Source organism: Stegodyphus dumicola, chromosome 10 (assembly GCF_044657685.1).
Source record: "Stegodyphus dumicola isolate Sdum_Otavi_A_Nest chromosome 10, ASM4465768v1".
In the NCBI taxonomy this organism is placed as follows: domain Eukaryota; kingdom Metazoa; phylum Arthropoda; class Arachnida; order Araneae; family Eresidae; genus Stegodyphus; species Stegodyphus dumicola.
In genome coordinates, this window is record NC_140777.1 from 28,536,520 (window position 1) to 28,549,507 (window position 12,988).

Sequence of the window (12,988 nt, forward strand, 5' to 3'; positions counted from 1 at the left end):
ACACATCACTTACATTATGCGAAAATCATGTGACAGCTATTAAATTCTGGAGTGATACAATCAAGTCAATTCCCCAATTATGGAGAAACATATTAAGCTCTCTGCTTAAAGCATGGGATACTTTTGTAGAGAACTTTCAAAATGAAACTAGCTCATATTAATGTCACGTACAGAGAAAACCATGAAAATGCCCATTCACCATGATTCAACTTAAACATAACTACTGGTATTTAATGGGTTTATCACTTGCCTCACTGATAACCACTATGCACACCCAAATAAAAAGTTTTATAATAATATTAATAAAATGTTTACAATTGTTTTCAAATCTGCACAATTACAGTGGATTTAATAAATATACTACAAAAACATAATTCAGAAATAAGCTGAAACAAACATACTTCAGTTTCTAAGTAAAATTAATATTATTTAAGTTCCTCTATTAGCTGCAAGTGAGCACAGATATCCTGATTAGCAATATTTAATACTTCAGATGAAAAGTTTACAATTCAAATTTAGATAACAGCATCATTGTTTTCATCAGTATTATCTCTTCAACACCACCTTTTTTTGAGGGGGGGGAGGGAAAGAAAATTATTTTACAGACACAATAAAAATTTTTGTAAATGAATAGTACTTTACTCCAAATTTGTTTACTTTCTACCAAAAAAATGTTCAAAATTATAAAAATATGCCATCACATCAGTTGAATAAATACTAGTTTATTGCACTTTAACTTTTTTTCCAAAACTATATTCTTTAAAACTTTTAAGATAAGCATGTTATAAATATTCATAAAATTTCTCATATGTCACTGTAATGTTATATAGAGATTCATTAGCTTTTCATTCAATAACATTACCAATAAATATGTTCCTATATAATGAATTTAAAATGAAAAAGGTGAAAAATACTACATTTCTTTAAAATTACTGAATTAAAAAAATTCAATTATTTTTAGCATTTAATTAATTTTGAATATAAACATTATAAATATGCAGTTAAACATAATTAAGGAAAATGATTAATTAATGATTCCATATTATTTACCTTTTTAGAGAGAATGCTCTGCTTTGTTTCCTGCCATCCATGTATGATGGATGAATCACAGCTCTATACATATGCATGGCAACAAAAAGAACGCATAGTAACATTGGTCCAAAAAGAGCACCTTCAAATCCCAGACAAAAAATACCACCAGCAATGGCTAAGCCAGTGAGATATGGATGACCTCCACTATAATTATAAATTTTACATTAAGATAAATTACTTACAGAACTAAATGCTAAAATTAAAAGTTAAAATAAAAAATAGAAATTATATGCTACTTTCAAAGACGAACAACTTATATGAGGACTTTTGGCTTAATGGAATATAAATATAAACCATTTTTTCTAAAAACGAAATTTTTATTTTTCAAATGCTCTATAATAATTCTAAAATTATTCCCACAGATGAAACGCTACATACAAATGTATAAACAAAACCAAAGTATAATTGATAGGCAGAAACTAGTTCCAGATATTAAAATTTATATCACATAACAGTAAGTTTCCATGATTGAACAGAACATGTTGAAAAATCAATTGATTTCGAAATAAAGGAACTAACTGGGGCCACAGCCCAGGCCTGGGCTGTGGCCCCAGTTAGGTATTTAAAATAGTTAGGCAATTTGGTTGCCATTCTTCCGCAGGCCAAATATGTATTTTTTGTAATGTAACTGAGGAAATTTTATTCTTTTATTTCAGTATTCTATTTCAACTATACGTAGTTTAAAATAATGTAATCAGTCTTCTATTAAACCCCTCCATGGCAAGGATGTACATGTGTTGTTTCAAAGTTTGTATGCATCTTCTTCTGCCTAGTAGCTAAGATTGTGATATTCTATGTACCAGTATACCAAATATTTTTCTTTTTTATTCACAAAATAACAATACAAATCAATAACATTTTCATATTAATGTAAAGTTGTTACTTATGAGCCACCCCCACTTCAAAACAGCTTGCATGCTTTGCATTTTCCTTTCAATATCAGATTTTTATTTTCAGATTAAGACAATGAATAATTACAAATATTGGTAAGAAAACGGTGATGTCAGTTTTGAATCAAATGGAAACTGATAATTCTAGCTGTTAACTTTATAAGGTATTTTCTCTCTCCTCCCAGCATGTCTTTGTGGTGTAACAGTAGCACATTCGGACAATAATTTGTCACCACCAGGATTTGGCGATTGGGTTCCCTAATCCCAAGTCACCCTTTAAAAGGGGGAGTATATATGGTATTCTCTCCCTCCTTCCAGCATACCTTTGTGGTATACTGGTAGCACACTCAACGCATATTTGCAAAGTCCAGGTTTAAGTCCTGGTGAGAGCACTGCTAATTTTTCACGTCTCCTCCTTCAAAATAACCTAATGACTTTATTCTAAAAGTTGACAAAGCTAGTTTTAGCTAAAATACTTTTTTCTTATTACCAAATATCTTACTTTCAAATCGTTTTTTAATTTATACCCTAAACTTCTGCCTGAAATAAAATGCAATTTTCATACCATCCTGTCAAAAATGAACTGGATAAAGTTTAGAAATTTTCCTGAATCTTAAAGTATCTGTTTATCTAAATGTATGCAAAAATAACCAGATTTATTTTCAAGATCTTTGAGACAGAGAGAGAAAACAGTTTATTTTTTTAAAATTATTATTGTTATGGAAACCTGTAAATCAACAAGAAACCTTGTTTTCTCCCGAGTAATTTAATGGCGGGAGTAAATCATCCACGTAGGAAATGCTGCATTAAGCAGCATTGAAAATGTTTTTGAAAACATAACCAAATGACTTTCTTGAGCAAAATAAAACCCTAGATAACAGTCAGCATTTTACAAGCCTAAATATGAAAACTGCTCAAAAGAATTGACTGGTTGATATTTAATTTTCTGGTTTTCAGGTTCAATGCAATTGAAAGATGCCTGTGAAGATGACAACCGATGTTTATAAGTCATATGTTTGCTGAAATCTAAAGGCCAATCTACCTTGTACATTCATTTGAATTAATTTAAGTGTATATTAAAAACAAATATTTCACTGCATTAGCTTCTTATATTATTTAAACTTAAAATAAATAATTAAAAGTATGTATTAATTTTATTTTGCCTAGAACAAAATACACTGCCCTTCAAAAATTAAGGAACAGCATGTTTTTCAAAGCTCACCATTACAAAAATGTAAGTAACATTTAAATACATAGTTTATAAGCATGATAGTAACAGAGTTTAAGAATATATATGCAAAAACAGTAGCTACCACTTTTATTTTATAGAAATGAATACTTATATAGAGTTGCAGAAAAAATGTAAAAATTGTAAGTTTGGTTCAAGAGTGTTGATCTTCAATTGTAATTAGCAGTTTTGTTGAGAATATCCTGAAGAGTCTATCAATGTACAGGAGAAGTCGTTTGCCCAATTCGTTGAGGTGGCTGGCAATCGGATGGATGGAAATAGAGATGTCACAAAGCTGATTCAGCTAGATGTCTCAATGTATCTCATAGTGTGATCCATCGACTATCGGAATCAGTTTGAATTCGAGGATTCTATGTCTAGAAGACATATTGCAGGCAGACCTAGAGTTACAACACCTGCAAGAGACCATTATTTAGCTTTTTCGGCCCCAAAGGAGGAGTAAAATTACTGCGCCTCAGCTCATGGCAGATAATTTAATGGCAAAAGGAACAAGAATCCCAGCTACTACAGTGCACAGATGCCTGCACAATACAGGTCTGTATGCAAGATGACTAGTCGTTTGTGTCCCCTTGACCCGAGGACATAGAGGTGCCCGTTTATGTTGGGCAAGAGAACATGTCTCCTGGGCCAGTGAACAATGGGCATCTGTTCTCTTCACAGACAAGTCCAAGTTCATATCGGAGAGTGATTCAGGTCATTAGCTGATCTAAAGAAAACAATGCACTAGATACAACAATTCCCAGGTTGTTGCAGAAGTGGTGGACTAATGGTTTAGGCTTGGATCTCTCTCGGTTGTCACACTGAGTTGTAGGTGTTCCTTGGAGGAACTTTGACCAGTTTAAGATATTGAGACGAGATTCTTGATCAATATGTCTGCCCGTATGCACTGCTATTGGTCCTGGATTTCTTCTGATGGACGACAATGCACAACCCCACTGGCTTGGGTTGATGAAGAATATCTTGAGGGTCACAGTATAGAGCGGATAGAATGGCCAGCTCAATCTCGAGACCTGAATCCAATACATCATCTTTGGGTCTATCTTGGGAGACAGGTTCCTGCTTTAAGTCCTCCTCTAAGGTCTTGAACAAGGATTACTCCATGTCTGGGCATTGCTTCCCATGTCACTAAAAGATAACTTAATTCACAGCATGGAATGTCACTGCCGCCAATGAATTTAGACTAGGGAAGGACATATTAAAAACCATTTTTGTAATGTTACCCCCCCCCCCCCCCATTTTTTCTCAAAAATTATGATATACTGTTTCTCCAAGACTGGATGTCTCTGCCAAGAGTGCAATTTTTCGTTGTAATTCATGTTTGTGTTGAACTTTAGAAACATTCTATGTTGCATTCATTAAAGAACTGTTTAGTGAACATGTTCTCTAAATTTCTGGTTTCTATGTTGCTTCATTCTCAAATTAGACACAAAAAACACGCTGTTCCTTAACTTTTGGAGAGCAGTGTATATAAATAACATCACCTCTTCTGCTGAAATTCAGCTTGCTCTTTACTAGATTGCTATGTAATAATGCTGCAATTATTCAGCATTAAAACTGTACACTCACATATATACTTTCACCTATCTATTTGTTTTCACACTTAAAGATTGATAAATTAAATACTTACATACTCTTACTGGAGACAGTTTTTATAGGACACCCAAACAGTATTTTAGTTACATAGCAAAACAGTTACATACCATCCTTGAAATAATGGATAAAATTATACATTAATTATTTTGCAATTAGTTATACCATTAATTGTTCTAGAAGTAACATTAATTAATTGTTACTTACCTAGAACTGAGAATGTACAATGTTTAAAATTATGACAACATAGTAACTGAATTTTAAGGGTAATAATATTACTTTATTTGTGCATGTAGTTTCTTCCAATGTTTCATTTTAATTATAAAAAGAAATCAACAGAAATTTTCTCTTATTATTTTGCAATAAAAATTTAAATTTAGGATTTAAAATAAAAAAAAATTTAAAAAGGGCTTTTTAAGATCAAACACAAATAGAGTGCAAAATTAAAGACTTATAAAAAATGAATTATGCCTAAAAATTATGGCACATATGAAAAATAAAATTTACTTTTACTAGAACCACTAATCTTTTCTATAAATGTATAGTATGATGGTATGTGGATTCTATTTAATTTAAGAGGATTATCTCTTAAAAAGCATATTAGTTTTTACTTATATTACTAAAAACATTTTAATATTTTGATTTAGTTACCCTTTTATTTCACTGTATATTGCACTGTCTACAAAAGATGTTGGAATCAGTTGTGCGAGTAACATGATACCTGCTTTACCGATCTGCCCATTAACAAGCCACAATTCTAACACTGCTGGCAAACAAGCCCAATAAGCTCCAAGGAATGGAACTGCTCCAAATATAGCAGCAAGTACTAAAGTGAAGAAAAATTACATGAAATCTGAATTACAGTTTTCAGATAAAATAGACAATGAAAAATAAATAAATAATAAAAGCAGCAAAAAACAACAAATATCTCACCAGAAGGTATGTATATTATTTTGACAGCAAAGAGGGTATGAATAAGCCATGTGTACAAGCCATAAAATGCTGCCATTTTGAATGATGCAGCAAATACACCATTGATGGCTTCTTCAACTGCCCTGCCAAACTGAGTACCACTACCTGTAGATGGAAGTAAACCACTGCACACTTCAACAGGCTTATACTGATCTCCGCTTGCACACAAAAGGTAAAATAAAGAAGTAGAAAAAACTATCTGCAATGGATGAAAAGAAAATATAATAACTTGTGCAATTTTACAATCAAATATATAAACATATATGCAATAACTCTAAATTAACTAGCATTTATGGGACCAGATTTTAGACTAGTTAATCTGTAAAAGATAAAAAATAATATTTATAAATTTTTAAAAACATGCACAGATGTAAAATATAAGTATTTAAAAACATTTACATGGTAAGTTTAAAAAAAAAAAACTTTTGAATTTTCATTTTCTTGTTCACACCACTTTTCATCAAGATAACATTAACAATACAGGAATTATTTGAAGGATAATAACAGACATCTTCATGCCCATTTTGGCAAAAAAATGGGTAATGAAAATTTAGAACAGTATATTATCATCAAAGTGCGCGTGTGTGTGTGTGTGTGTGTGAAAACTGGATATATTACTGAAATGCAAAAGCAGTTAAAAATCGCATAAGGCAAAAATACCATAAAAAACTCAAGTAAGTGTGAAAGGAGGTATAAAGAGACACAATAGTGGGCACAAACATTAAAGTTGATTCCAGACTGATATCCCATCCTACTACTGATGTCCATGTCTGGGATAATCTTTAGATATGACTCAGTCTAAAAAAACTACTAAGTGTGAAATCAGCAGCTAATGAATTACAGATTAATCAATGACAATTAATATAATTTTAGTTCAAGAACTAGTATAAGAAGATTTCTATGAAGTTTTTGCCTCGAACACATAATGAAAGTGTGTACTTCCTACTGGGGGAAAAACACTTTTGCCTATTCACTGACTATATACCTTACATTTCTGCTAAATTCCAAAATTTAAAGATGCACTGACGAAATAAAAATTTTCTATCATAACTGACATCCAGTACAATGCGACCAAGATACTTAGCAGTATTTCAGAGAAAGAGCTCAAGGTCTGCCTCCAGGATTGGGGATGATATTTAAGGTGAAAAGATGCACAACTGAAACACTTTAAAGGCAATAACATCCATTATATAGTGGATATATATACTATACAGTAAATAATATAGCGCACAGTTACACACATTTTTAAAGAGGCATTTGAAGAATTAAATTATCCCATTTTCATTTCTATAATCACAAATATTTTATCTGAGTGCATCATCAGTAACGCAGCCAGTTAAAGTACTAAAAGGTATTCCCACCCCTCTTTTACCCCATTAGTCATTGCCTATATTCACTTTTTCTGACGTTTAGTTTATTATATATTTAGTTTACAGTTTTTCCATTATATACACTGACGAGCCAAAACATTATGAGCATCCCCATATTTTTCAATGAACTTGTCCGGATGACAGGGAGGGCATTTAACTGCTGCTGCAGAAGGTAAGGTAAGGAAAGGCTGCTGATCTAAGACAATTTGATAGAGGGCAGATTGTAATGTCCCAAAGATTAGGAACGAGTATCTCTGAAACTGCATAACTGATAGGTTGTTCATGATCTGCCATCATTAGTATTGATGCAAAGTGGATAAATGAAGGTGAAACCAGCAGTAGATGACAGGCTGTTGGATGTCCACACATGATCAAAGAAAAATGTCTGACACCGTTCTGCTTGGTACAGTAAAATCGGCACCATATGGTGGTTCAGCTGACAGCACAATACGCAGGTCTAAGTGCAAATGTTTCAGAACACACAGTTCACCAGATACTGTTGGATATAGTACTGCATAACAGACGTCCCACCTTATGTGCATCTGTCGACCAAGTGTCATTGTCAATTATGCCTACAGTGGGCTCGGGAACATCGAGACTGGACCATGGATAAGTGGAAGACAGTTGCCTGGTTGGATGAACCACAATTTCTCGTTCATCACATCACTGGTCATGTCAGGTTACACTGTCTTCCAGGCAAACAGTTACTTCCCCCTGTAGTCAGGCCATACACAGGCTGGTGGTGGAGCTATTATGCTTTGGGGGATTTCTCATGGACGGCTCTGGAATCTTTATTTGGGATAGAACAGACCATGAAAGCCATCGACCATTTGAATATATAACTGCAGATTAGTTGCTCCTTTACACGGTGTCTGTCTTCCCAACTGGAAATGGAATCTTCCAGCAGGACAATGCCCCATGTCACAAGGCTCCAGTTGTGTTGAAAGGGTTTGAGGAGCATAAGGATGAATTCCAGCTAATGTCCTGGCTGCCTAACTTGCCGGATCTCAGTCTGAGCACATTTGGGATGTCATGGAGTGGCAACTCACAGTTCAAACAACACCATCTCAAAATATCTCAACTTTGTATGATCACTGCTTAGACATTTGTTACAACCTGTCGCTAGTCATCTAACAAGAACTTGTGGCATCCGTGCCAAGGCGAGTTGCAGCTGTTTTGCAGGCCAGAAGTCACATAACATGTAATTGAGTAGGTGGTCATAATGTTTTGGCTCTTCAGTGTATAGATTTCTGAGTAATTACTATTTTTGTGATTTTTCCTAATTTTTAGAAATTAATATTTTTATAGACAAGCACTCTAATATGAAAGTTATATGTGATTAAAAAGAACTGTATTTGTAAATAAATAACGATAATGTGAAGAATTCTCCCTATTGCCAATCGAAATTTTTTCATTCTTAACAACTTCTCTGTCACTTTCTTCATTATTGTCAAAAATATATTCTGGATTTGGAGCCATACTACAGATTTTATCATCCATTAGTTGATTGATCATGGGGGCACTGTCATCATAACAGAATACTTCAGCTATATTATTTTCATTTATTAATACCTACTCATTTTTCTTTAGAAATTCTATTACACAGGAAAAATTTTGCTTTTTGTTTGCAATATGCACAAACCTTCAAATTTGTTGCTCTCATTGTAAAACATAGTAAGCAATCACTGTACACTATTGATGGTGATTCAGATTGTGTGTGTCCAAAGACATGCTGCTCAGCTAAAATCTTTCTTGCCCCTAACATGTGCTGAAGACATTAAGCCTGCATTATATTAGTTTTGTTATTTATTATACTTAACGTCTATTTTCCAAACATACTTATTCAAGTCCCAATAAAATAAATTCCCACGTATACTTAAGCCAATAATTTTCTGTCACAAATTTTGGCTGGTTTTTAAAAATTTTAAACAATTTTGTGTTATAAGAATAGTTTATAGATGGCACATACACACAAACCCAGACCACATGGCAGGCGATGGCCATCACCAAAAAACATGGCAGGTGCATAAAGAAAAAGTACCTTAAGGCTTATTGGAATAAAAAAATCAGAATTGGATATCAGAATAAGAGTTCTTAACTCAAACAGCTCTAAATGGCTTATAAATATAATTTTACAAAGTATATTTTAAGAAATTTCTGTTGAATTTCTTCTCATCAACACACTTCACAATGCAATTGGCTAAAGTCTGTAATTATAACCAAAGATGTCATGCTGTTTTGTATTCAGTTACTGTTATTTAAAACAACTATTTTAGACATCGTTGAATGGCTCATTTCTTAAGCTGTCATAAATTGATACTCGTGTGGAGATGGAAGGAAAAAAAAAAAAAAATAAAAAGATTTGACAGGTTGGCATAAAAGTTATATGATAAATAGAAGCATAAAATTAGCAATAACTTGATAGAAAGTCTTAGTTTGAGATATATGATGATCAATAAGGTGGCTACAGAGCCAAATTATTCATCATACAGATTTATGCTAATAAATCATTGTGTTTGCTCAACATGGATGAGTTTTATTTAGTTCTGAAAGCGAAATTAAGAATAAAGACCCTTCGCATGCTTTATAATGAAAAAAGGTCTAATGTGCATACGTAAAGCATAAGCTATTCTCAGAATCTTTACCTCTTTTTGCAAAATATTTCTTAAAAAAAATAATGCTGATGGTATATTGGACTCCCAGATTGATTTCGGGCTTTGTACTATACATCAATTAGACAAAATGAAAACACATTGCTGTTATCCAGCTCTTTTACAAAACTTATTATGCACTTTCTTTTAAAATCTTTTTATATAATAATGAAAGTAAAATATTGTCTATTTCATGAAAGAATAAAAAGTTACATACTTATATTAAATATCAAATAAATGAAATATTTACATTTAAGAGTAAAAACAAATTAAAATTAACTTACAAAATTAAGGACAAAATTCAAAACAGCTGTTCCACCTCCAAATAAGAGAGAAATTATAGCAGTAAATGCACTAAATGCCAAACTTATGTTGCCTTTCAATATTGTCCAAACAGATTCAAGAACCTAAATTATGCAAAATACTGTTATAATATGAAAACAGTAGCATTTGAACAAAAATACTTAAGATAAATGTTTAAAAAAATCTGAAAGCTTTCAGATTTTTTCTGCATATATATTATTTTTACTCCCAAAAGTTCCTCCCTGCTTTTTTTTTTTTTTTTTTTAATTTATACACACATACACGTTTTGAGAGGCATTTGGGTTAAACATATTTAAAAATAGCATATTTTTAGAATTTCCGATAGACAGTCTGGATTGGAGTGAACATTGGAGATAAAAATGTTTTATTCTGTACAGTGCTGCCACTGCTTGCTTTGAAATTGTTGAGGTTTGAATAAAAAATTTGTTAAAATTTTACTAAATATGAAATAGATAATAAAACAAATTTAAAATTCAGCTGCTAGGTGTCCATATTTGGGTGGAAGGCTACATTATTCAAAACTTGATGGCTCTAGGTACCATTTTTTTTTTTTCCCCCACAATGGGTTAAAAAGTGGTTCAACGCTTTTAGTGATGCAATGCTAAATGCCATTTTGAGACTACTAGCCCTTCTGGGCTAATAATTCATTGTTTGATATATAGAAAAGGGAACAATGTCTTAACCCAATAGCCAAATTTTTTAAATTTAAGTAACCAAAATGCCCATTTTGTTGAAAATCATATATAATTTATTTAACCTTCCAGTCAGCCAAACTGTGTGTATATGTCCAATAATATTCTTCCTAACATTTTTAACACGGTGACCGCTGCGTGCATTTTATGTGGTTCGCCCATGACGCCAACTTGATATTTTTTATTATGCAATGTATATTATGTTGAAATATTAGCTACAGAACATAATGTGAGTTATATAATCATGCTTAATGCATTTTTCATCGTGTGGGTCACCGATGACCCCCCAGGCACTGTAAACCATTATTGCGATTTATAATTTAAACTTTTATAATTTATTACTCTTTAAACCATTATAGAAACAACAATAGTACTATTTAAAAATTTATCAATATTGATATTTACTCTAATTATGTATTTTACTATTGGTCCTGTTACCGGTCACCGGTGACAACCACGGCGCTGTAGCCAAGTCGAGTGCCGGTTACTAGTGACCCCCCATGGCAGTCAACATGTTAAGAAAGAACTTAACACATGCATCTTCAAATATGTCTATAAATGAAGCACAATACAGAAAAAAAGGTCTACATATGAAATAGATAGTGCATTTAGAAAAAACCTATTTCTTATAACATCATCTAAAATTTTGGGATTTTTAATCCCAAAACTTGGTTAACTGGAGGGTTACAAAGAAAATTATATATTCTGATTAATAAATACTATTTAAAAAAGCTGCCATTAGAACTGGACACCAAACTTAATAACATTCACATAAAAATAATACGTAAAAAAAGTCATAATGGCAACATTTAAAAAAAAGTTTTAAGTTTCCCTGTTATCTATCATATGTACAACTAATAAATTTAAAAGCATTCTTATGTACAATAAGATGTCACAACTACTACAGATTAAAGATTATTAAACTATAACACACAATATAATTTATAGTAATATTACAAAATTCCTTTAGAGTTCAAAGATTCCTTTTATGTCTATAATTTTCTGGACTCCTAATTATTATCTTTCAGAGTACTTTTATATGGTTTTTCACAATTAAATAAAACATTAAAAAAAGAGTTTAGAAATTTCTTGTTGACACTTAACTGTTCAAGGCTCTAAAAGAGCTGCAGTATCATCTTAAAAAGACAAAATTAAAATTCTTACACTACTTCCTTATAATTTTTTTTAATAATACCTTGCTTAAGCTTATTAATCAATATATGTTGAGGAAAATAAACAGTGCTACCTCATTGCATTTATCAACAACTTTTTTTTCTCTTACAGGATTTTTTTTAACAGAATTAATTGTAGATAATGAAATTACTATTAATTTTTGTTGTTTTATTTGCATAACACTTAAAATTTTCAAAACAAAACAATTCCTCCTGAAATTAATTTAACTACTTCTTCCCTGACTTGTTCAAAACATTACAAAAATTATCACCAATAAATCATAACTAAATCATATTGCAAAAAATAATATAATAATTATCATATACATACAGAAAGTAAAGTTCCAATATTTTCTTTCACAAAGTTCACAATTAAGTCCATATTTAGTGTTTTTAAACCATCAACTAAACTGTCAAATGAAGCAACATGTTGGAGATCTGGTGAGGAACTGTTACTATTCCTCGAATGCCAAAGTTCATAAACTCTGTCAAAGATTTCCAAAATCTGTTTTTCTAATGCTGCAGCTCGTTCATCATTTTTATCATCGATAATTCGACGAACCTAGAGCATATAAACATATTAAAAGTTTAAAAAATATTAAAAAGTGCATGGATAAAATTATACTTACAACAATTTATTTTATGCATTTTTCAAAATGGCATACACAGTATATGTATAACAATGACAAAAACATTACTATAATTAAAAAAAAAAAAAAAAAAAAAAAAAAAAAAAAAAAAAAAATACCTATTCCTAAATGCCTCTTTAATATAACTCATACAGTCCATTTGAATTAATGAGACCCTTAATCTAATGATCAATTATGATAATGATCACTGAGAAAGTTCTGAACAATTTTCCTAAAGTTGGTACTCATTTAATGGATGAGTGAAAAATTATTATGAGAGAAAAGAATATAATAAATCCCTAAATATGCCAACCTTGTAGCCATATTTGTTCAGCAGCTGCTTTTAACATCTATAAC

At 31.6% G+C, this 12,988-nt stretch overlaps 1 protein-coding gene across 8 annotated transcripts in view; it reads right to left on the reverse strand.

Moving 5' to 3' along the window:
- Positions 1–12,988, reverse strand: part of LOC118194292 (transmembrane protein 245) — a 128,297-nt gene that overhangs the window by 6,771 nt on the left and 108,538 nt on the right. For 7 of the 8 annotated variants that reach the window (XM_085824838.1, XM_085824842.1, XM_085824841.1 and 4 more), the window contains 5 exons: positions 12,334–12,564; positions 10,099–10,221; positions 5,755–5,992; positions 5,473–5,647; positions 1,051–1,236 (listed from right to left, as the gene is read on the reverse strand). In XM_085824838.1, the coding sequence (XP_085680964.1) occupies positions 1,051–1,236; positions 5,473–5,647; positions 5,755–5,992; positions 10,099–10,221; positions 12,334–12,564 (953 nt within the window). Of the gene's footprint in view, positions 1–27; positions 565–1,050; positions 1,237–5,472; positions 5,648–5,754; positions 5,993–10,098; positions 10,222–12,333; positions 12,565–12,988 lie in introns of those variants that run through there. The other variant, XM_085824836.1, reaches the window with a different exon arrangement.